Source organism: Danio rerio, chromosome 9 (genome assembly GCF_049306965.1).
Source record: "Danio rerio strain Tuebingen ecotype United States chromosome 9, GRCz12tu, whole genome shotgun sequence".
Taxonomy (NCBI): domain Eukaryota; kingdom Metazoa; phylum Chordata; class Actinopteri; order Cypriniformes; family Danionidae; genus Danio; species Danio rerio.
In genome coordinates this window covers 24877578-24903693 of record NC_133184.1, presented here as the reverse complement: position 1 = coordinate 24903693, position 26116 = coordinate 24877578, and the positions used below count along the sequence as shown (strand labels likewise).

Genomic DNA, 26116 nt, shown 5'->3' with positions numbered 1-26116 from the left:
TGATCTACACTCTAAAAAATGCAGGGTTACACACAATTCATTCATATTGTCCTAACACAAACTGATTAAGTTATCTTAACACTTTTAACAATTCTGTGTGGATTGAACATAAAAAAAATAATTTGTCTCAAATCTTAAGAATTGTGTTGTTTCAGCTCATTTTAAATAAGTTTGGACGCATTTAAGTAAAAAAAAATTTGAGCTTAAGATGTTACTAGGATTAATTTTTAATAACATAATTATAGCTCAATTTAGCTAATTTGCTGTTCCAGAGGAAACTGTGGATGACTGGGTAAATCATGAGCTGGTGTCTCACTAACTACTGTAATATATTTAAAATCAATTTTATGGATGCCACAGAAAGCGCCACTTTGGAAAAGTCAATAAGCTTTAGAGAATATCAATATATAACATGCTCTTGTGATCGCAAAGTTAGAGTCAAGATAGAGTCACCTATCTCCCAAAATACGTCAATAATTAACAATGCAATAGAGTCTGCAAAGTACAAAATTAAGTATTCCCATGCAAATAAATGCAAATTCCTCAAGCTCGGGTATATTAAGGGACACTGGCTATCACAACAATTCTCCTCCTCAGCTCTGCAGCAATATGTTGTCTTTAATAATTCAAAACCTACAGCGGCAGGCCATTTGCCACATGCAGAGGGAAGTTTACAGCACTCCCACCCCTCGGTACTGCACGTCGGCACTGCCATCAAATTAAGCGAAACAGCAGAGTTTAAGCTTCAAATGAAACATGATCATCATACGGTGCAGGTCTTACAAGGATACTCAAATCATGTGCTCTGTGGGTGAGAGCACTGTTGAATAAAGAAGCTCACAAAAGCACCTAGAGGGCCTGACAATTCGCTGAATTACTTTTCTTATAATCTGATTTTCAGAAACCCTTTCACACAAAAAATAAAAGAAAGAAATAGAAATGATAAAAACTAGCCCAAATAGAGACCTCAATGAATCAGGGGCAAACATTCACAAACACATCTGCAGTATTAGCAGAATTATTATTCCAGGAAGAGTAAGATGCTTTTCACATTCGTAAAGTAAACTGTAATCCACACAATGTTTTGTCCAAAAGGTTTATCAGCTAAAAAAAAAGCAAGTAGGTCAATAATAATCATTAAGGTGAAATAATACACCCCAAGAAAAATAATGAATAATTTCTGTAAAAACATAATTTTAGAGAGGAGGTCTGCAATACGCATTTTAATGATATATTTAGGATGTAAAAGTGATTTGAAATAAAGTCAACATACAGCCGACAGCTAGCTCTCTGCAACTCTCACATGCTTGCCCACTCAAGCTAAGCAGAGTTGTGCCCGGTCATTACCTGGATGGGAGACCGGGATGTTGCCAGAAGTGGTGTTAACGAGACCAGCAGGGGGGGGCGCTTAACCTGTGGTCTGTGTGGGTCCTAATGCCCCAGTATAATGACAGGGAATCTATACTGCTGTCTACAGTCTTCGGATGAGATGTTTAACCGAGGTCTTGACTCTCTGTGGTCATTAAAAATCCCTTCAAAAAAAGAGTAGGGGTTTACCCCGGCATCCTGGCCAAATCTGCCCACTGGCCTCTGGCTTCATTGGCTTCATCATTCTGTCTCCAGTCAGCTGGTGTGTGGTGTGCTGTCTGGTTGAATATGGCTGCCGTCGTGTCATTCAGGTGGATGCTGCACACTGGTGGTTGATGAGGAGATTCCCCCCTAATGTAGGCTTAGAGTGCCCAGAAAAGAGCTATATAAATGTAAGGAATTATTATTATTATTATTATTATTATTATTATTATTTATTTATTTATTTATTTTTTTTATTTTTTATTATTATTATAGCGGCACTGTAAGAAGTGATTAGTAACTCTTTGCTTTTAAAGTGATTAGTTGACTTTACTTAAAAAGTGAGTAAACTCAGTGCTTTTAAAGTAAATGATAGACATAAAAAAGTGAGTAAACCCATGATTAGATTTATTAAACAAATGAATAATATGCATAATATTAAGAATTACAATGTCAACTTAACCATTCTAAGTTACTATGAATTTAGTCACCTTTTTAAAAGTAACTGTTTTTTTTTTTAAGTGCAAGATTAAGGCATCATTCCAAACCATAATACAACAACAATAATACACTGCAATGTACGCAGAAGTATAAAATAAATGTATATTATATAGTGACATTCACTATAAAGAACTATGAACATCAAGACTAGGTAAGCTTATTTAAAGTTAAGGCGAACCATTTTGTTCCTCTCTTTGATACCACATTAAAGTTCCAGCAGAACTCAGAAGCTTTTACTAAGAAAGTGCATCAGAGAATGTATGTTCTTAGGAAACTGAACTCTGTGTAGAAGAAAATGTGTAGAACAAAATACAGTGAGAGCTTTACATACTACCTATATTGAGAGTATATTAAGCTTTTCCTTTTTATACTGGTTCTCCTCACTTTCCTTTAGAGACAGAAATCGCCTTTAAAACTTAGTCAAGACTTGCTCCAAGATTATTGATTTGCCTCTGCAGAGTCTTGCAGAGTTACATGAACAGCAAATGATAAGAAGAATTCAAAGTGTGATAGGAGATGATTACCATCCTCTGAAGACTTTTTTGTACTGTTGCCCCTGGAAGAAGGCATAGAAGTGCTCTTCTAATAGATATAAATTCACCTTTGTTCCTGAGGTAAAAAGGTTTTATAACCTTACATTTAGCAAGTTTTAAATCTTTAATGTAAGGGTCTTTCTTATTGCTGTTTTCTTTTTTTTTAGCATTATTTATGAAGTTATTATTATAAATGAAAAGTGTCTTTTAATATTGTTTGTAAGTGATTTGTCTCTTTATGTGTTTCTTGAATCATGATGCTACTGCCCCTCTTGGGATAATTAAAGTTGTTAAACTTAAACTCTCTCATTTAATACTTTATTTGCTTGCTAGATGCATGCATTATATACATTTCTGCAGCGTGTTTCAAATGATAAAAAAGACTTATTCTTATAAATACAAAAAAAAAAATTTAAATGTGACTTTTTTTAACTGATCACTTGATTTTAACAAGAGCCAGACAAATCTCCTTTGTTCCACACATCAAGCCAGAATTTCCTTTATCCCAAGCATTATTCACAGATCCAGGTATTCCCTCCTGTGGGAGCAGCCACACGTCTGACCCGCATCCTGTTCTCTGTGGTACCGCATCCAGGTTCCAGAGCCCTAATCTAGGTTGATTTATTGAGGTCACTCTCACAGCACATGCAGCTCACGTCTGAGCTCGGCTTCCAGGAGCCCCTTGAGACCACAGACTCCCAGCCAATATGGCCGGTCGAGCAGATTTGCTTGGCTGCCTTTTCTCTGTAAACAGGAGGAGATCCACACCTGCTTTCTGCCGCAGAACGCTATCACATTTATACTAATATAGGCTTCAAGATGAACACTTCTGAGACAGTTTTATGACTTGTATGCATGCTTCCAGGCATTTCGATTTACGTGAAATAATATGGTGTGTGGGTGAAAAAAGCATGTGACAGGATCAGCACAGCTGATCTTCAGTCAGTGTTTGTGCTCATGTAAATTTCCTAATGGTGCTCAGATGACTGTATAAATCAGTGATTTCTGTAGTACTGAAAATAATAATCAATAAAGTAAATGATAAATTAAGGTGTTAAATAATACATCTGGGAAATGTTTTAACTGTTAAATACTTTACAGCTGAAGCTGAAATAAAAGAAAAATGGATAAATGAATATGTAATGGGTACACAAAGGTGAATTATACCACTGGGATGAGTTTCACTACAAAATATGCAACGTGTAGACGGCTGAAAACTAATACAGCCTATTGTTTACATTTCTCCAGGTGTAAAAAAACAGTATTTATCTGCATTATTTCAATAAAAAGGATCCGCTGTATTGATATAATGACTTTACATAATATTATGCAAATGCCTCTCTGGTGTATTTCAGAGTTGCCTGTTAGACTGCAGCACAGTGCTAACTATAAAAATATAAACAAAATAAATCAAATTTTATTAAAAACAAGCAAGCATTTTGACTTGCTTTATGCTTAATTGCAAGGGTTTCAGAGGGATTATTTTCTGGTAGTGTGTAATAAAGCTGTTTGTGAAAAAGGGTTTGCGAAATTTCAAAAATCAAAGTGCATGTTAAATGGAAATATTGATCCCAAAAATAAAAACTGATTCTGAACTTCTTTAAACAAGTCATTAGTAATAAAATCCTTGCAGCTAATTCGTACAACGCCAGGCTATGATCTTCATAAGCTGCCAGTGAACAAAAATACACTTTTTCCCAAAAGACAGAAAAAACAAATCCTTTAAAAAGCACTTGCTAAAGAGTTTTTTTTTTTAAACAAAATATTGGCACAAAATATTGCTATAAAAAATAACAATTCTCTTTAAATAGATCATTTTAGAAAGTCAGCCAAGCACACAGCCCGACCAAAAAGTCTTGTCAATGGTTTAGGCAAACTGTGCGCTACTAAAGCTAGCAAAGTAACAAAAGTGACACAGTCACAATCATACAGGAATCATTAAAGGGCCATGAAACCCCCTCGTTTCAGCAGGGTGTTTTCACACCTCTACTTTGGAAAAAGTCAGAAAAGTGGGCGTGTCCAGCTCTGTTTAGGGGGGAGTGTCATAGAGAGAGAGAAATCATAATACACTGTAAAAATTTCCACACAGTTCCACACAGATCCTTTATATTGTCCCAGCACAAATCAATTAAGTTAACTAGATTGTTTTTACAAATTTAAGTAGATTGAGCATAAAACAATTAAGTTATCCCACAAAAAACTCAAGAATTGTGTGAATTCAGCTAATAAGTTTTTAGTGTACAAATAAATTATTTCTGACCAAACTAAAAAAATTTCATTTTAAATATTTAAATTCCCTTGATCTTTCAACATATAAGCTCTCATTGCACTATAAAACATTCTGTAAGTTTCAGAACAGAAAGCTTTCTTGTTAGTCTATAAACAGCTTATATTAAAGCCAATCTGCCAGGTTACCACAGCCAAAAGACAGGCTGTGCTAAGCTCCTGACAATCACAGATCATTTGAATTGTGCATTTCTAATTTAAATCAGCTTCTAACTATGAAAATCAAATTCTGTCAAACATACACGTAGAAGTGTAAGAGGACACAGCCATCCTTTCCAACCTTGGGATTTTTGCAAAATATGAAAACTGTTATGTGTCAGACCAGTGGGTGTTTGCTTTTGATCTACAAACCACAACATATGGTCAAACAGTGTCCGGTCAATCAAGGACAGAAAAATTGTTTAAGATGTAGTTGAATGATCCAGAAGTTCAGACAACAGTAAAAAGAAATAATCAAGAAGATAATTCATGACCCCTTCAATATCATTTCCCCCTCTTAATTACTACTGCTTGGAGACTGGGGCTCAGGATGAAAGCTGACCTGATGAGCTGATGTGATTCAGAAGCACCTGCTCAGTTTGTGTGTATGTGTGCTGTACATGAACACACATCTGAGGCCACCAGAGCAGCAGCTGCTCCTGTCCACATCTGATTCTGAACATGAGCATTACAGGAGTTCAGGTGAAATAGACTGCATAGTCCTTTCATCCATTCTTAAATCATTTACCTAGTTATATTTAGCCGCAATTTCAGTGTTGTAGAACAAACAATGTTATGGTCATAGGCTTTAATTAATGCTCAAAACTGAAATTGTTCTTGTGCTTGTCATTTTTCAGCTGCATGCAACTCTCTGTACAGAATTACCAGAAACACATCATTCAACCTCAGTCTAGGCTGTCTAAACTGCAGTAGCCAGAGGGAAATTCAGCACCATGGACAGCGGCTTCCACTAGGTGATTTTCACTACCTTTGAGTGAGAGAACACTTAGACCCACAAACCAGAAGAGTATATATCAGGAAAATATGGATGCTTCTGAATGAGGACTATGTCAGCTATACTGTCAATGGATAAACAGCTATTATAACTGTTATATACAGAGCATTGTCATTTTTGTAAACCATGTTAAAGTAAAACCTCTGATTTGGCAGTCGATGCATAACTGTTCAAAAGAAAAATAGCTAAAATGAAATATAACTATGAACGTTTTTGGGGGGAAAGCACCATAAGAGCAGGCAGAGAAATGAATTTAAAACCAAATTTCAAATTACTAGTTACTTCTCACAAACAGTAACTGAGTTACATAATTATAAAAGTAGCTAATTACCAAGGGAAAGTAACTATTGTGTTACTTAAAAAAATAACACATTTTTCAAATATCTATAAAAATAAATACAAAACATGAACACTAATCTACACTATTTTAATGTTGTTGTGGGACAATGTGAGAGACAACCATCAAATTCAACATATCATTATAAATATTATCATTACTATAGTTGCACAATAAAACACAACAGATGGTTTAGAACTTTAGGTATTTATATTTCACATCTATATTTCTGACTCCTGCCATTGGTGTGTATGACTGACTGGGTGTGTTTGTATGTCTGCATTACTCTGCCTCTGATTTGCAAACAATGGAAAAGTACTCTATCTAAGCCACTCATCACATTCTTAGTTACACCACGTTCACAGACACACCAATCATCATCACTAGTTGGTTATGTGTCCCACCCCAGCCCCAAAAACACACAGACAACACAGAGAAAGAGAGATCTATGGCTGAGAGAAATGCTGCTCTCATAAGTGTTCTTAGTTAGAGTAACACACATTTTTTTTTGTGTGTGTGTCAGTAACGGCATTGTATCGGTGAAAACAGTAATTTATTTTATTACTTGTTATTCAAAAAATGATTGCCATTTGTAATGCCATTTATATATAGCTCTGTTATTCCCTTCATTGCTAAGGGATCCCTAGACTTTGGGCCTAAAAAGAGAGAGATTTTCACAAGAAATGTTTCTGTGAGTGGCTGATATTTTCTGGCTAATAAATTGACTTTCGTTGATTTAATAGATATAAAATAAACAAAAAGAACTAAATATAAAACAAAAATAAAAACACAACATGTGTTTATTTTAAAAAGAAAGAAAGAAAGAAAGAAAGAAAGAAAGAAAGAAAGAAAGAAAGAAAGAAAGAAAGAAAGAAAAAGAAAGATCCATCTTGACTGAGATGCTGAGTTTCAGAGTGACCAATGATGTTATGTCATAAACAACATGACTGCCATAAGGACAGAGGTGCCATTATCAGAGAACAGTTTAGTGATGGAGGTCCTGCATAAATGGACTGGAAGGAGAACTCAACACTGAGACCTAATGTGTTTAGACAGGTTCCTAATGGAGCAGAATGGCAGACGTCTACAGTGCTCTGCTCAGGTTACAGGGCCAGTACAACACACACAACTCATTTGGTCCAGCCTTGCTTGAGGCTCTAAGCAGGTCCTGCAGAGGGACAACAGCATTATATACTCAACAGAGGGGACGACAAAACTATAAATGATCATCATCTCATGACAAAATGTGGTCAAAACATCCTCGGGCAGCACAGTGATATGAAGGTGAGAGAAGAGCATTCAGTACATGCAAAAAATGGGCTGCGACTTTAGGTCAAATGTGTTGCTGCACTGAAAATGTCACCAACCGCAGTCTTTTTAAAGGTGATATGAATCATCATCAAGCCGTGATGATTCAAAACTGAATACTGGGCGGATATGAGAGGACCTGAAGAAAAAGAGCCTCTATCAAGGGTTTTTGAAAATTGCTGTTCATGCAACTCTAAGATAATTAAAACATCCAGGGTAGGTTTTAATTTGAAAGTGCGCTATTTATAAAACTTTATTATAAAAAAGTGAATTTAAAGTAATTTCAATGATTTACTGTGCATTCAGATCTTTAGCTATTTCCTTGTGATGTCTGAAAAAAACATTGCACTTGCAGACTTGCACTTGTTGCCCTTGCGGACCCAGAAAAACTTGAACATTGTAATAATTATGTTTTTGAGCATGCATATCAGCCTGTTGCTTGGGAACCCTCAAAACCAAACTATGACCTTTTATAATTTACACTTTAATTAAATCTCTTTCAATAAGGGCACTATAATTTTAGTAGTGCTGAAAACACTAAACACATAATCACATAATTCAGCCATAAAAATGTAGTTAATGTTTAACATTGCCTGTTACAGAATTTGGAATATTTTAAATGAATGGCTGAAAAGCCAGACTGTAAACCATGGTGTCTGTTCTATGACTGAATGAATCGCATAGTTTTGTCTGTTGTCCCACTATATGACGACACTAAAGATGTCAGAGTGCATTGAACACAGGCACAAATTAATGTCAAACTTTGCATAAATCAATGCATTTTTTAAGATTTATGGAAACACAGTTAAGTGATGTGACACAATGCATAAACCTGCATTAAACACTTATATTCAGCAGTCTGTGTTTGTTGTCTTATTAAAAATATACATGGCAATTTAAAGTCAGTTAAACAGAACTTATGCCTCTTCATTGTAGGGCTGAATAAATTTATAATCCATAGATTCTGTGTTTTACATTTTAATGATGAGCTGCGATGAGATGAGATAATCCATGCCTGGCTGCATTGTCTGAAATTAATAAATAAAAAAGTCTTTATAATACCAGTTTCATGTTCAAAATAACTGTCAACCATACATGGTAAATGTAATGAGTTGGTGTGACAGCATATGTAAAGATCCAAATGAACCTTTAGGCAGGCAAACGTCAAAACAGGTGCAAACAGGAGCATGCAGATAATGCAGAGAGTTGTTGATATAAACAGATGAGTGGTCGAGACAGACAGTACAACTACTTGAGCACAACAAAACAAAACAAAATAAAGATCAAGGTAAGGGAAGACAAAATAATGCTCACAGGATACAAGACTCAGCCCAGAGATGTGTTTGGTGTTTGGTGTGTATATAACCCATGTCATTTGTAATCATGTGCGTCAGCTGAGAGTGTCCAGATTACTGTCAGCTGATTGGTGTTGATTGGTGTAATGACTTGTGGGAGTTGTAGTCCGGCTGAATGTGAGTGTTCTTCAGCAGCCTGCAAGGGCAACATTGCTGGTGGTCATAACAGTAAGTACGATACAAGCTTAGTTTAAAAATATGAAGAAAAGTATCATGGTTGTAATCTCATCAGAAAACGTCATGGCCAATGAATACATATGAATGATGTCATGTGGATCGTCAGACTCTGTTATGTCTGTGTTATGAATGGCCTGTCTTTTACCAGTATTTTACACTTACAGGATATACATGAGAATGAGGAAGTAATGGTGTTTCCATGTACTGGACTCTTATTATTCAGCAATGCCAAGGTATATCTGGGTATATATTTTTATTCTATGGCACCTTTAACTTATGAAGTTGCTCAAAAAAGTGTCATTTCAAGGTCTATAAAATCACATAATGATTCTTCAATGTTTTAGTTTGACATAAAACTAATTTCAGAGTTACAAAAATGTTGTATAAGTAGTCTTGTATATTATAAAATATTAAAAATGATTCATTTTAGACAGTTCTGATTAATCTATTAATGGTTATTAAATGTATTAATGATTCTAATGAATGTCTAAAAGACAAGCTTACAGACTATGTAAATGTAAACATTAAATAAATTAAACTGGAATATTTAAATAATATATTTATATATATTGCAGGGCTCCACCATGTATCTGATATATGATAAATTGATCTCCTAAATGCTTGGTTGATCTTGGTATGAGATGCCTGTCAGCAGGACAGTAGTGAAGACAGACAGTTGGGAATAAAGTGCAGCTGCAGTGTTTAAATCTTGACTGTATTTTGGTACTGTGCGTGTGCATATAGCCAATTCCACTGTGAAAGTAATAGCTGAAGTGCATGTCCGGCTGAAGTTGATGAAGACAGGTCCGTCGTAATGATACAGCACTAAAACAAGACTTAACAACCTCTTAGTGAAGCTGCTATAATGGGTGATATTATATTTCACACACACCATTTTCATAACCCTTAATTTACTCTGACCAGCATTGTATGCAATATCTGGAAAACTGACTGGGCTTCAGTTAGATAAATGTCAGCTCAATTAAAGCATTCTAAGTTTAGATCTTACGTTGCCTAGAATCTCATTAGAAAATGTAAAGTTATGATCATGCTACTTGATCTCTCTAAGTAAGAAAACTGAAATGGATTCAGACACTGATGAGGTTAAAAAGCACTGTGACTACAGCACGACGCATCAGTGAAAAGGCTGAAATGACAGACTAATGACTCATCATCTTCTCTTCTCACTTTCTGTATTATTTTGGTACTAAGCAACATGAGACCACATTGGGAGGGCTTAATTAAAATTAAATATTGGAAGGATCTTGTTAATAATCCACTTATCATGACTTTCACTAGAATATAGAATTCCCATGAGCCTCCAAAACACAATTCCTCACTTGTAGATTGTTTTGGATCAAAGCATCTGCTAAATGAGTATGTAAATGCTTTTCATGTGAAAAAAAACATCATATTACACACATTCACATCTTCACTCACTCATTCAAATCTATTAGAAATCATGTGACATTATGTCATTATGTGATGTAATTTTAATATATCTGACTACTGACATTTGAATAAAGTGGTATTGATATGAATATTTTTACGTATTTGTTATATTTTCCAAACATTTCTTTCTTTCTTCTTTTTTTAAACTAATTCTGAAAATTTCCTATGTATGGTTCAGGGACGTGCAGTCAGGGGAGGCAGGTGAGGCAGTGCCTCATCTGTCATCATCCTCATCTGCCATCATAAGATTAATACTAATGATAAAAAAATATTTGTCCACTGATATTGTGCTATAAATGCATTTTCTGTATGATTCAAAGGATTTCAATCATTTTTATGATGAAAATTGCTGTATTTTGCTGATTTTTCTGTTCAATTACAGCATAGGAAGCAAGGCGATGCAGCACTGAGCTGTGCCTCAGTCAGAGTGCACAATCCCCTGCATACTGGGTTGAGCGCGTGCCTTTGCTCACTTAGTGTATGCTACCAATGTAATGCTTTATTCAAATGTTTTTAAACATTGTAGACATTTTTATTATTTGTCCTCGCTTTCCATTTAATAGGTCATATATTTCACGTATGTCTATCACTTATTTAGTGTTAGAATCTGACATAAAGCTGCACTGAAAAGACATGAGGTGAGGCAGACAGTAGCTCTCCTGCAATGAAGAGGGCGAGCGTGAGCTCACAGTTATTCTTGTTCAATGATTGTTCTTCTTCTACGCAGTAAAGTTCAATAGGAGTCAGAATTTTACTTTTAATCAACACGTGAATAAATAATGTACGTTCACTATACATTTTACATTCTTCCTTTCCCCAATATGTATGCTATGTGTATAGCAAGAATGCTGATATGATATTTGAAACACAATTGGTAGTTGGCAAACATACAACCCAGGCTCATTTTGAAAACGTAGTCCAGCGGACGCTTCTGGAGACCGCGAAATACGTCCCAGGAGGTACATATGGGTGCATTTCCTTTTTTTAAAGCGAACGCTACGGAGCAGTGTGACACCATTCCCTTTCGCGCTTAATGGCTGACCGCTTACCTCCGTGTGGAGGGCTTTCCCGCTGCAGTCAGTTTGTCCGGTCAGCTTATCGTGTGCGTCGGCGGACTTCAGATGCAGAGAGGAGGAGTTGACAAAGGCGTCCGGGTTCGAGTCCGGGAAAGAGCGGTTCCAGAAACCAGGTAAGAAAAAAAAAAAAAAAAAAACAGAATCCAAAAAATAAAGCGAACGAGTTCATAACAGGGTAAGAACGTGGTGAAATCCGAAAACCTGGTAAAAAAAAAAAAAACAGACGATGGTTTTTCTTTTTCTAGACGGCTTTTCTAAATTGTTGCTCGGGTTTAGGGAAGTGAGAGGGAGGGCGGGTAAATCGGTAAAACTGGTTGGGTTCAGGGAAAGAGGAGGGTGGGTCAGCCGATTGGCCGGTCGCGCAGTCAATCATTTGGTCAGTCAGACAGCGGCCTCTGGTGAGTTGACGGGAGAACAGCATGGGTGCAAACGGTACTCACGAGAGACGTTCGAGATACGGAAAAGCGCACACAGCGGCCTCTCGCGGATTCGTGAAAAAAAAAATCTGCACAAATACGTTTCTCCCAGGACGTATTTCTCGGTCTCCAGAAACGTCCACTGGACTACATTTTCAGAATGAGCCTGGGTTGCAAATATATCAGGTGGATATGTTTGTAAATCTCACTTTTGACTTTGAAAGAGTCAGTGCCTCACCAGCCACAAACCTCACTGTCTGGTATGATAACATAGACTACTTGACTATCTGGCAGTATCTGCCTTTTTATAGTGTCTTGTATTTGAAACAAAGCACTACACTACAAATGTTTTATAGAAAAAATAAGCGATCTATGTCTTTTTCTAACAGAAATGTATAGTGTGAAAATAGTGAATGTAGCTCTTGCAGTATGAGGAAGGTGACACTGAAAGAACAAAAGAGACAATCATTTGCATAAAAGGCAAATGTTCTCTGAACACGTATCTGGCATTTAGCCAGTAAAAAAAAAAATCCTGATTTAATTCTGGCAGTTGCTGCGCTTCATCTCAAACCATCTGTAAGATATGAATATTTCTATGCCTTTAATCATTAGTAAATGCTGCAAGTTGTTTAAAACACAAAGCATGAATACCAACAACAGCATAACAGAATAAAAGCACTGCCTCATCACTAAGCTCTGATTTAGTTACTACTGCTAACTGTATCAAGCTTTCTGACAAGCGTGTTTTTGCTTTCCCTTTTGTGAATTAACTCAGGAATAGGGATATGCAATTCAGAAACCTTTGTTTTAAACATCACTGATGGCTATAACATAAACTACAGTCATGCACATAAATTACAAAGGATTTAACTTCTATATGTTTTTTACTAAAAGTCCATGGAAATATCCTAATGGTATTTTACAGCAAACATTAGTAAATAACAAACATCAATCCGTATTGCTTTGAGGGAAATTTAAGTTAAATATGTACTGAAAAATGCAACACAAATGACAGAAGAGAAAAAGAAGCAGCTGAAAATATCTGATCATAGTTATATGAAGGGAAATTTACTGTATAACCTGCAGAAAACAATATAAGAGCTAACAGTGCAGTCACTGCTCTACGGAGATATTAAACCACAGCTCATGACAATGACTGATGAAAGCAGAGATAAAATCCCATGTCCTTCTGCTGATCAGCGCATAACATTGTGAAAAGTAATTAGGTGGAACTAATAAGACATAGAGTTATGGGTAAATCCTGCTTAAGACTAAAATTTCATCAATCATTTGTAAGTAATGCCAGCAAGCCGATGTTGGGGTCTGAAGTGTTTTCCTGACAACTCAAACCTTTTACAAGAACTTGATTGAAATAACAGCATTTTCTTATAATAGTTGAATGATTGTATATCTAATCTGTGACATCTGCATGTTGATCATTCTTATTTAATTGTCAAAGAAACACATAATTAACTTTATTAATCTTTATATACATATTATAAATTATAAATTAGGGGTTCTCAATGTCCACATTAAAGGGTCCAAATCTGAATTTTTATTAAGGTCAAAGGTCCAGAACAATTGATATTACATAAATTGTTTTTAATAAACATCCATAACACGACATTTTTTTTTCTTTAAATAAAGTGGCATTTGCATATTAGCAAATGTGGCAAAGCCACTAATATTAGTGCATTTTGTACAAAACACAGCAAAAGATCGGCCAAAAAAAACCCCAATAGTATCTGGAATGTCAATGTCAGACACAATGCACACAATGGAGCTATTGGAGGGGTAAGGTAAGGTATGGGCATGAAAATGTCTTTGTACTGGTTTGTGGCAAAATAAACACATACTTATCTGTCCATTCAACTTTCATGTGTCTATTCTCTTCATCAAGCTTTCTTTTCCATGAGACCAACATCTTCATCCATTCAAAGGATCAATTTGCTGCAGTGTGTTAAAGCAGGCGTGTGCACGATTAGCCTGCTTGATCATGTGAAGCCTCCCGTGATCACTGGATGCCATGACAACACATCACGCAGGAAAACTTTAAATATTTTTCCTTCCATTTTATTTTGGCTCATATTTTTTACTTATTTTTATTTACCAATATACAAACAACCTGTTGGCTTACAAGGCCTATGCATTTATCAATGAAGGATTTCCACAAGTTGAATCCTTTACACATGGTCTTGGAATGCAAAATGAAGACGGGTCCGGATTGAATATCCTCATGATCCAAATCTGAACCGGAGTCTGCACTTTGAGAATCCCTGTTATATAGTCAAATACATTTACAAATAAGATTGACAATTGAATTAGGGAAGGATGATAATGCATTTATGCTGGTCAATTCAATTGTCAACTGAGCTACAAAAGATTGAAGTGGACACTAAAATTTCCCACTGAAAATCATCACATATATGGTATATGATTACACAGACAAAAATCCTAAAGACTTAAGCCATTTTCACCTATATACTTCACCTGGAGATGTTTTAGTTTTTTCTTCAGTGTTTTTATTTAAAATTTGAGAACATACTAGGCATTTAAGCAGAACAAAGGACATTATTCTGCTGCTGCTGCTGATTGTAACTGTCTGTAAGATCAGTTAAATCAAGCATGGGGCAATCCGTTTTTAAATGATTCATTCATTAAATGCTTTAAATTTATGCTAATGTTAATTAAATTTGTTCATTTAGACATACACTGAAATGCACTTTATTTTATTTTTTGTTATTCTCATTCAAAATATTCTGAATGATTCAAAATGTCGGCGAGGCAGTGGCGCAGTAGATAGTGCTGACGCCTCCCAGCATGAAGGTCGCTGGGTCGCTGGTTCGAACCTCGGCTCAGTTGTCGTTTCTGTATGGAGTTTGCATGTTCTCCCTGCCTTCGTGTGGGTTTTCTCCGGGTGCTCCGGTTTACCCCACAGTCCAAAGACATGTGGTACAGGTGAATTGGGTAGGCTAAATTGTCCGTAGTGTGTGTGTGTGTGGATGTTTCCCAGAGGTGGGTTGTGGCTGGAAGGGCATCTACTGCGTAAAAACTTGCTGTATAAGTTGGTGGTTCATTCTGCTGTGGCGACCCCGGATTAATAAAGGGACTAAGCCGACAAGAAAATGAATGGATGAATGATTCAAAATGTCTGTTTATTTATATCTCTATGTAAGTATATGCTGAAGTATCCTTCGCCCAGGAGTCCTGATTGGTTTCATCTGTGACCTAGAAATGCTGCACTTTGTGCATTTGGTAGTTGTTTCTAAGAAAAGACCTCCGTGATAAGGATTTATGTCTTTTTGTTTGTTTAGAGAAAAAAAAATTAATAAAATAAAAAAAACATATTTAAGCAAGTAAACCTTTTATACAGACCATGAGCAGTTTCTCCTGCCTGTTTGCTGATCATTTCTCCACAACTTATTATAAAGTGTTACTGACTGTCTCTGAGGCAGCCAAGTGTTAGAATGAATGTCAGAAGCAAACAGTTCCTGCTGTAAGCCTCAATAAATCTCTGGGCTTGTCAAACAAGATGCACTAGCAGAACATATATAATACCCCATATTTTCCTCTGTGAACATTCTGCAAGGAATATCTTTTTCCCAGTTGCATTAAAAATTTATAAAAAAGTGCATAAAATAAAGAATTCAGGCATAAAAAAAGTATTCAGGCTAAACCACAAATGCAGCGAAAACAATGACAACGGTTGTTCTTCTGAGAATCAAAATATGGTCACAAGCCCCACACTGCTGGCATCACAAGTCTAGATGTCTGTTCAGTGAAGAAAGACTTCCTCCACTGAGAATGTGACTGCCGTATCACAGCGACAGTCTAGTGACTGCTGCCACATTATCTGTTACAAAACACAGAGGACGAGTCAAACATGCTGTTTCAGCATGAGACTTTCAGACTGCTCGTGCACAGAAGAGCCACGGGATTTACGTAAATTAAGGCTATAGAGGCAGAGAAAATTGGCTGGTACAAACTGAAGTCACAGTCGACGAAGAATTCAAAACAGCTTTTGTAGCTTTTGGAAAGTTCATGTTCTTGGATAACACAGTGACTATTCTCATGTTGAATGTCAAACAACCATGCACTTCATCACTGACAACTCGTGATGAACACACTGTGTGCTTCATATGAGGCAAATGCCAACTTCCTTTTCTGTATTGCATTTCACATTACGAAATAAAGATTATAAATAGGCAGGCATGATATAATGAAAGTGTGTGTGTAAATAGTATTGCGTTGTATGTGTCTGATTAAAAACTGTAGTTAAATATGACTGCATACAAAAGCTTTTATATTACAAAAGCTCCAGCTTTCTGGGATGAAAAATTGCTCTTCTTTTTCATTTGAGACAGAGCATAAATCTGCCGTAAATTTCTGTCAGCTTACATCCTCAAACTGTTTTGCTTCTCAATTCAATAACCTGTGCTCTTAAGCAAGACATTCATATTTTCAAATAAGCTTTATGCAGAATTATGCCTTACAGCCTTTATCAAATGAGACAAAGGCTAAATTGGCAAGAAATAAATAGGATGCTGAGGTTAAATAAGGACAAAACCTTGGCAGGAACAAAGACTATGGGGAGTCATCATCATCATCTGGCAGACAAATACTGAAACATCCTTAAACCTTTTACATTTAGTTTCTCCTTCGCTTCCTTTGAGAGCAGGTGTAAAAATGATTTATCTTCATATACACTTATGTTTCTAAATGCATTGTGTAAACTTGATAGAAAGTACATTCGCTGTAATGGTAAATTGCATGGCAAATACCTCCCCATCCTTGTTAGCTCTAAATCAAGGGCGTGAAGACAGAAAAAGCATCAAAGGAACCAGGCTGCTAGTGAATCCTCAAATCAACTGTAGAGATGTCAGAAAGCTTTGACATGTTAAAATGAGCGAGGATCTGCTGCACAAATGCTATGCCTGCTTTAAAAGAAGCAACATTCCTTGACTGTGTGTTGCCTCAATCCTATGAGCAGCTGCAGTTAAGGGCTAACGTCAAGAATGTTTTAATACAAGGGAGCCCCAAATGCCATGATCCCATTGAGAGGTGCTCCCTCCTAATTGTGTATTAGAAATATGAGAAAATTAGAAAAATGAGAAATATTTATGAACATGATGTTACTGAAATGATAATAGTATTCATGTTATAATATACGCCTTTTTTATGCAGAGTGTTTTGTTTTTGCTGTTGTTTTACTTCAGGTATGAAATGACAACAAAATGAATGAATAAACACATTTTAACTATAAAAAACTATTTCTATAACTTTGTTTTTCAGACAATCAGACAAATACATTAATATGTTCAAAGTTTAACTAATATGTGTCTGTATAAAATCAAAATTTGCAATTTATGCTAGCTTACATTGTTATTCTTAATTGAATAGTTCATCCATGCAAGTTAATCCACTGACAAAAAATAAATAAAATTCAATCAAAGTCTGACCATTTTCTTCCACATTTGGAGTGGCAATGATGGCTTTAATAGCAACTGCATCAATTTTCTTAACCACCTCCCTTTACCATTAGTTTGCTATGACAGAATTTTGACAGAAAGCCAGTACTCAATATTTTGTTTCAGTTGGAAGAACATGGACATACTGAAATAAAAATTTCTGCAGCTTTCGGCTCTGATCACCTACAACAGGCACAGTTCTGCTAGTCAAAATCTAAACTTCTACAATCTGCCTCTGCCAGTTCTAGTCTCAACTAGCTGCCTGCCATCCTAATGGATGCCACTGCCTGTTCAAGCTAGTCTCACATAGCCATGGCTTTAACTCAGCAGCATAAGGTCTGGTTCACATTGCAGCTTATTTTGGCCAAGAACAGCCCACTTCTACAGGAAGAGACTCAAATTGCCTAGACTCAAAGTGCCTTTGGGGCATTTTCACGCTTGCACATTTGTAGCAGTTGTTTCAGCTTCTTAGTTCAGTTCATTTTGGCATAGACTGCATGTAAATGTGAATCAGACTTAAATCTGCAACAAAACACTCACCCCATGATAAAACTGCTTTGAAATGAGCTTGCAGTTTGCTTGTTATGAGAATCAATCTAAGCCCAGCAGACTATTAAACCAGGCTTTATCACAATATATGACAACAGTGATACTTCTTATACAACAGCTACATAGAAAGCCTCAAAAAGAGCTTTATTGCGAGGTATGTCCACACATATGTGGAATTTGTTTTTGTGACGGAGCTTTTACAGTGCAGCAGAATTACAGAGACTGGACATAAAAACTGATTGTTTTTAAAGCTTGTGGTGCTACATAAGCTTGTGGTGCTATGGTTTCTCTAACTCGAAGTAAGACAGATATGAGCAGAATGCTATAAACAGGTGCACAATAACCCATAGATTGAATGTGACATTTGATTCATTTAGAAATGTTGCCTTGTGGGAGTGAACTAAACCAAGAAGAAACAGCAAAGCTATATCAACTGTAGTCTCAGTTTCAGAACAATGTCAACTATACAGAGGTGTTAATGGCCTTTAGACGGGTCATTTGAAATTTATTATACCACAATAACAAATAAGCATAAAAAATGCAATTGTGCTATCTAAACTGTGAACGGTTGTACAAACTATGAGTAATTAGAGTTATAAAAATTTTTGCCTTAGCACAACTCAAACACGTTCTACATGATCGTTATCTCTTCGCCAAACATGATTAATTCAGTTTATTCAGACATGATTCAATTGGCTTATCCAGATGTGCTCCCAAACTGTCAAGCACTTTTCTTTACACACATAATGTTAAGTATAGAGAATGAGAAATGTGCTCACAGCTCAATGCATTCTAGGAATTTGGATCCCATTGACCTCTGAAAGTTGGTGGATCACTTATCCCCTGGTTTGCAATAAATTGCAAGCACTCACACCACAAGTAAAGAAGATTTTATTTTCTCTAGGAAACTCTTCGATACTCTGTTACTTATGGATAAGCTCATTGATTTATTTGAGCCAAAATCTCTTCATCCGTGCTCGGCTTATCTAGTTTCACTTTGGTGATGGAGACCAAAAAATATGCAATTACCATTTTCCACTTCTCAGACACACAGACTGTTTTATAATCAATATAATTTTACATTAGTCCAATTTATTATGAGTGTTTGTAAGATGTTTTTCAAAAAGTGTAACTATAAAACTGTCTGCTTTTTCTGTGGTGATTTGCATTGGTTTTTATTATGCTCTCATAAGCATGTCATGCCAGAACACAACTCATCATGACATAGATTCCCATTCTCTATTGACAGCCTAAAGATAATACTGGTTCTAACCATGACACTTCTATAGCTGTTTATGTTAAAGACAGTTAAGTTCCTAGCAGGTCCTTAACCCAAGCACACACTCAAAACTTCACCACAACAGCAAACCTTTCAATAAGACTACAATAAAGGTAAAACTCAAAATGCAAGTCTATACACTTTCTCATCTTACTAAAAACATCCATAAAATGACACTTTAATTTAATATTTACACACCCTAACTGCCACTTTAAAAGAGGTGTAATGAAAAATAGAAATATTAATGTCCAAGCTAACTGATTTAAAATCTCCTTTTGAAATGAGCATAATGAGTGTAATTCTGTCAGCCAATCAAACTGGAGCTTGGAGTTTTCATTAGTGTGTGTAAAATGCATTCAACTGTGAACGGTCTGTGGGTGACTGAGAACAGTTCTAACCTCAACAATAGCTGAACATCTTGAAAGCTGGAAAAGCAGCACTATGAACTTACTGAAACCTGCCACTGCCAGGATGAGCGTCACCACAATGGAGATCCAGGACACCCACAGGGCTTTCTTCCTGTAACTCTGAGCCTCATGAGGCTTCAGGCGCATGCTGCTTTCCAACAGACCTGTCAAAAGAGCACACAAAACACTGGTTAAAAGCCATTATACAATTACATGAAGTGCACCGGGGTAACAAACAACGTGGGCTGATTATTTACTCACCGGACCATGACAGGCATTGAGCCTAGGGTAGAGATATTAAAGAGCCTCTATATGTCAGATGCAAAGAATGGTAAAATGAATCTGCACTGCCAGAGCAGCAATCCTTCTGTGTTTAATTAGCGGAGCAAAATGGTTTCAACAAGATTTAGATGACACTAATAAATCCAGTTTATCATGTATCAAGTCAGAAAGCATACGACTTTAAACGTCTGTTTAAACAGCCCTGCGAGATCTTTAGCTACTGGAGGATGTGACAGAGATAATACAAGGCTTGTTAATGTTAGCTACAACTAAAAGAATTTAACTAAAACTATTTTGTTGCTTTAAATAAAAATGTCAATATCATTGTAAAAGATATCCTGCTATGATATACCCTGAAAGGTGCAGTAGGTGATCTGCCAAAATGCTAACCATTAGCATAATAGCTTTGAAAACACAGTCCCTCCCCTGTCGTCCAAAGCCACAGCTCCTGAAATCACAAACTTGCACAATAAAGATGACAGTAGACAACCCACTAGATCATGTCATTTGTCAGTTAGAAATTTTTATAGTCTTTAATAATAATAGAATTCCAAACAAAAAACTGTATTGTATGTAGCACATTTTCAGTTGTGTAGCAAGCAAAACTTGTGATTATGTGTAATATTTCATGCATGCAAGGATCTCTGGTCTCATTCTCTCCAAATAACCCATTCATAATACAACAAAATCAACAAAGTTTTGCATTACTAAAAAAACTTTTTGAACATAACCTGTCTAGAAGAAATGAAATTTTTTACAGTCATGGGGCTCTATTTTGACGGTCCATGTGCAGAGCGCAAAACGCAGGGCGCAAACGCTTTCAGGGTGTGTCAGAACGCATTTTTGCTAATTTACGGACGGGAAAATCCGCTTTGCGCCAAGGCGCATGGTCTAAAGGGGTTGAGTTTATTTTCTTAATAAGTTATATAGTTTATTTTGAGAATAAACCAATTAGAGTCTCATCTCTCATTCCCTTTAAGAGCCGGCTGTGTCTCGCCATAAGCACATTCGCTATTTACAGGATGTAAAGTAAGTGTAAGTGGAAAAAATTAGCATTTCACAAGCAAACAGTTTACAGTTAACAGTTTTTTTTAACAGAAAACTGTTAAACAGAGCATCTACTGCGTAAGAATGAGAGATAATGGATCACTTTCATTTTCGCTCTTGGATAGGGAAACCTTTAGGCACAGACATCAATTAGTCTATAAATAATTAATTGCGTTTGTTAAGCGCAAATATTCGTTTCAAAACTATTTCTAAATTCAGTTCTAATTTCTAGCAAACAAATAAATGAACAATATTAACGAAGTGTGTTCAAAAACCTGAGTTATATCCTAAAACACATGCTGTGCCCCTTATAGTCTAAAACCTGACAGGTGGGCAAATCTAAGCTTGTTTTTAATAAAACAAATATAAATATGGATATAATAAATAATACTGCTAATAATAATAACATTATACAAAAGCAAAATGTTATGAATGAACTAAAAAAGCCTCCCGAGATGAAGAAGACATAAAAGCAGTGATTTTTCATATTTATGTAGGCTAGAAAATAATGTTTTGTAATATTTTAACCCTTTATATTTATATTCTATATCTATTCTTATTATATCCTATATATATCCTTAATATTTAATTTTTTTCATATGTAAAGATATTTGCCTATTGCTCTCTTGTGCGTATTAAGCCGTGTGTAAGCGAGGCGCAACTCTGCGCCGGAGTTTAGACCGGGTTTGTTTTGGTCTAATGAAAAATCAATTTTAGTTTCTCAAAATTGCAACGCGCCTGCAGTGCGCCTCAGAACACCTTACTTTTTAGACCAAAAGGCCTATGGGCGCACATCTGAGCGCAAATGCATTTGCTATTTAAACAGCGTAGCGCAACGCCTTAAAACGACTCTTGCGCCAAGCTAAAACTACCAAACAAGTATTGCGCCGCGCCTTGCGCCACGTTGCGCCGGGTGTATGATAGGGCCCATGGTGTCATCCTTCTCTAAAAATTAAAATTGCAAAAGTAACTCCACTATTAATTCAGGATTTTAAAAAGTTTTGATTCAGCATTAGTTTTTACTGTTGTCCTTCTCTTTCTCTTTGTCCACGCCCAAACTGCGACAAACTGTCTGCAAAAACAGGGGTGTGCAGATGTACAAATATACATTTATTGACAGACAGTTTGGGTTATTTTTTAGAACTATAATAATTATTGCCCTGTCAATTTTTAATTGGACGAACATTTTTTAGTCTTATGCCTTACCCAGAATATAAAAATACATATAAATACATTAAGATCATTTACCTAAATCATTACTATTAAAATGTGAAGAGACTTTCAACCAGCACAACAAAAATGTTTCTCAAGAAAATCACCTACTGCACTTTTAAGGCTTTATTTTGAATAAGGAAGTTTTACATACATAAAGATAACATTCAAATCTCTTGTAATGTAATGTATTTCTCAACTTTTTATTTCACATATCTTTGTTGAATGAAAGTGCTTTTATCTTTAACAAAGGGTAATTAATAATCTATATACAATGGTGAGCAATAACTTGACAACAAAATCACACGGTGAGATGTAAAATTATCAATTCAGAGAAAATATGTGACATTATCTTGTGTTTAAAAAAAAATCCAGAAGCACACTTTCACAGACAACAGCACAACATACAAACTGCTAGTTCAATGTTTAGCTGTGGTCTCTATCTAATCCAGGACATGCAGTTTTCAATTGATTGTATATACAGGACAATGCATCAGTATTCCTTCAACAGAGTCTTTATCAGACCATTTTTAAAGATAAAGACTACACCACAGCTCACAAATTTAACTGACTGCAATGATGAATGAGAGCCACAAAACCTGTTGACTGCCTATTTTGTAGTGTCCAATATTGTACTGTGCTTGCCAAATAAGAAGTACTCAAATATGCCTCAGTCAACTGTTCAGATAAATGGCAGCTATGTGATTGTGACAGAGAGTGGCTGTGTTTGTCATGCACACCACACTGCTCTGTTAGCCTGTGGAAGTCACATGCTGAGGGTTAGGAGCTGAGAGCCAATAGGTGGTCCGTCAGAGTGATTGTAAAGAGCTGAAAAAACAGAGCTGGGGAATGTCACATGAGTTATTTTATCAGCCAGGATTTGGAGCGTGAGATCAAGTCTGTTACATAGACTTATGTATATTTATATATATATTTTGCTATTATTTTGCCTGACTTCCAGTGATTTACCTGTGTTAAATGGAGTAGATTAAGTGACAATCCAAGTAGCGCTGTACTTTTTTTTTTCTCCTGAACAATTTCACCTATAAATTGCTTTTATTGTTGTGTGTGTTGGGGGGTGGGGTGTTTGAATGGTGTCATGGTGGCGCAGTGGGTAGCACGATTGCCTCACAGCAAGAAGGTCACTGGTTCGAGACCCAACTGGGTCAGTTTGCATTTCTGTGTGGAGTTTGCATGTTCTCCACGTGTTCGTTTCCTCCGGGTGCTCTGGTTTCCCCCACAGTCCAACAACATGCACTATATGTGAATTGGATAAGCTAAATTGCCCATATAGTGTATGTGTGTGAATGCAAGAGTGGGTGTTTCTCAGTGTTGGATTGCAGCTGAAAGGGCATCCACTGTGTAAAACATATGTATGTTTTACTTATATGTAACATAATAAGTTGGTGGGTTATTCCGCTGTGGTGACCCCTGATTAATAAAGGGACTACTCCGAAAAGAAAATAAATGAATGAGGAGGTTTCCAAAAAATTCCCCTATTAGACGGTAAAGTCTTGATCGGATATACATATCAATATGGCAGCATTTTTATGACACTATAACAATAATACATATATTTACAGTACTGTGACGGTTGGGTTTAGGGTTGGGGTAGGGGTGGACGCTAAAAAAACACTTTTTTGGGTAATTTAATAGATAACATAAGTAATACTGGCGAGGCAGTGGCGCAGTAGGTAGAGCTGTGCAAAATTTTATAAATAATTTAAATAATTTTCATTAACTTCTGGCTGCAGCCAAATCTGATCTAGGAAAAACCCTAATAGACCCTGCCTTGTGTTACCCCTATTTACAGTCATTGGTTAGCCCTCATTTGTGCTATGACATTGGCCATAACGTAAATGGGAATTCGTCCAAAAATGCACAATCTTTTCAGCTTTTTAGTGTGGGAGGAAAGATGTGTTTGGCTGTACCATCATTGATGTGATTGTCTGGATTATTTTTCATTTCTAACTACTGGCATCCCAAGTGGGTTTTTGCTATTTCCTATTAATTTTGTAGTCACTGTGTGGACCACTTTATTATTTTGCCTTTATTTTGTGATTATTCGGAAAGTTCCTGCTGATCTAACTATTTTTTTCACCTCTTAAATCATCCAGTAACAAGCCTATCATATTGAATGGTGACAGAGTTTGCTAAAATTGTAAGAGCCCTGGTCATTATGCTGTAGAGCTTTCCTGCATAGTGGATCTGTGTTTGAGCAAACCCGTTCGCATTCTGTGGGATACAGGTTCAAGTCTTTCACTTATCATTGAGTGAGTATTCAAGGCTTTGCTATTGAAGTTATGGACGTTCCGTTACACAAAATATAACTTCAGTCTGAATTGATGTCAGGTGATATGGTAGTGGGTATTTGTCAATATCTTTCATTTCCTGTAGTAACATTCATTTTATGAATTGACTTAACTAGATGTAGTGTGTGGGTAGATGTGTGTGGAGTCATTCTAACATGTCACATGAAGTTGTTTCAGTAACTTTTACTGCTGACACTGATGATTGCGCAAAAGCTGATCTCATTCGTATGCATGCTAAGGAGGATGCTTGTCAAGATCATGATGACTTGTCTTTGTGTCTCAATAAATTAATAGCTGCTCAAAGGTTAGATTCTACTCTTGCCCAGGAATATGAATTGGCTTGACTAGAGCAGGAGATTATGAGTGAGCCCCAGGCATACTTTCTCCAAAATGAGATTCTGATGAGAAAATTGATGTCCCCTAATTATCCTGATGACAGGAATACAGTCGGCCAAATTAGTTCCAGCAGACTATCAAGACATTTTTAAGTGTTAAATATAATGGTATGACTGGTCATTTAGGTGTGGTAAAAAACACATCACCAGATTTAAAAAAAAAAAAAAAAAAAGTCCTAGTTTAAAGTAAGGTGTTTCATATTTTTCTTAGACTTGTTACATTTGCCGAGTGGTAGAGAAGCCCGAATTATTCCATCTGCACTTATCATGCTGAGCATCAGGGTGCATTGAAGAGGTATCGCCAGACCGGTCTATATTGAGTGTGTATTGTTTTGAGCTCAAGAGAGACTGGGAGAAAGAAAATCCATGGCTACTTTTTACTTTTTGGTAAGAATAACTTGCATTCAACCCTGCAGAAATTGTTTTGTCCACATCTGATTCTTTATTTTTTTTATTTAAGAGAGCACCACTATTCCTGAAAAGCACCACTATTCCTGTGGAATTTTCACAGTTTTCACAGATTTTCCCACGGTTCTGTAGATGTAAAAGAAAAGGTTAATATTAATAATTATTGATAATTTTCAAACATTTAGTACAACAACAATAATAATATTAGGCCTATGTGCAGGTCTACGGTTGGTTAAAATGCTTAATTTTGTATAGACTTGGAACAATGGACTTGAATAGACTTCAAACTTGTCCTGGTCGTTCTTGTACTGTTATGTGATAGCATTAGAATATAACTGTTCATAATTTTAAAATTGAATTATTATGTTTGAGACATATGCTTGTCATCCATCATTAACAACATTATTAGACCATTTATTTTTTTCACTGGTAAAATCAGACATTTGTCATCATCTGATTTCCACTTGCATTAGATTCAGCATTATATAGGCTGGATTGGAGTAGTTACAGTAGACACTGTAAAACATTTCATTTCATGCACAACACTTTGTGTTCGCTATGAAAGAAAAAAACATATCAAATGCTTGTGGTAATTATAACTTTACAATGCGATATGATCATTAAAATGACATGTGTGGTTTTGGTTTCACTTTCACTGGAAAGTGCGCTCATGTCATGGCTGCTGTCACTTTGAGAAAAAAAAAAAACAAGTGCAAATCATGCTTCCCGTGCGCCTCCTAAACGATCGCTCTG

General features: G+C 36.1%; 1 protein-coding gene across 2 annotated transcripts in view; it reads right to left on the bottom strand.

The window, feature by feature from the left end:
* Nucleotides 1-26116, bottom strand: part of tmem163a (transmembrane protein 163a) — a 58485-nt gene that overhangs the window by 28408 nt on the left and 3961 nt on the right. For both annotated transcript variants that reach the window (NM_001128536.1, XM_005167573.6), the window contains exon 2: nucleotides 19752-19871. In NM_001128536.1, coding sequence (NP_001122008.1) covers nucleotides 19752-19854 — 103 coding nt within the window. In that variant the 5' untranslated portion in view covers nucleotides 19855-19871. The remainder of the gene's footprint in view (nucleotides 1-19751; nucleotides 19872-26116) is intronic.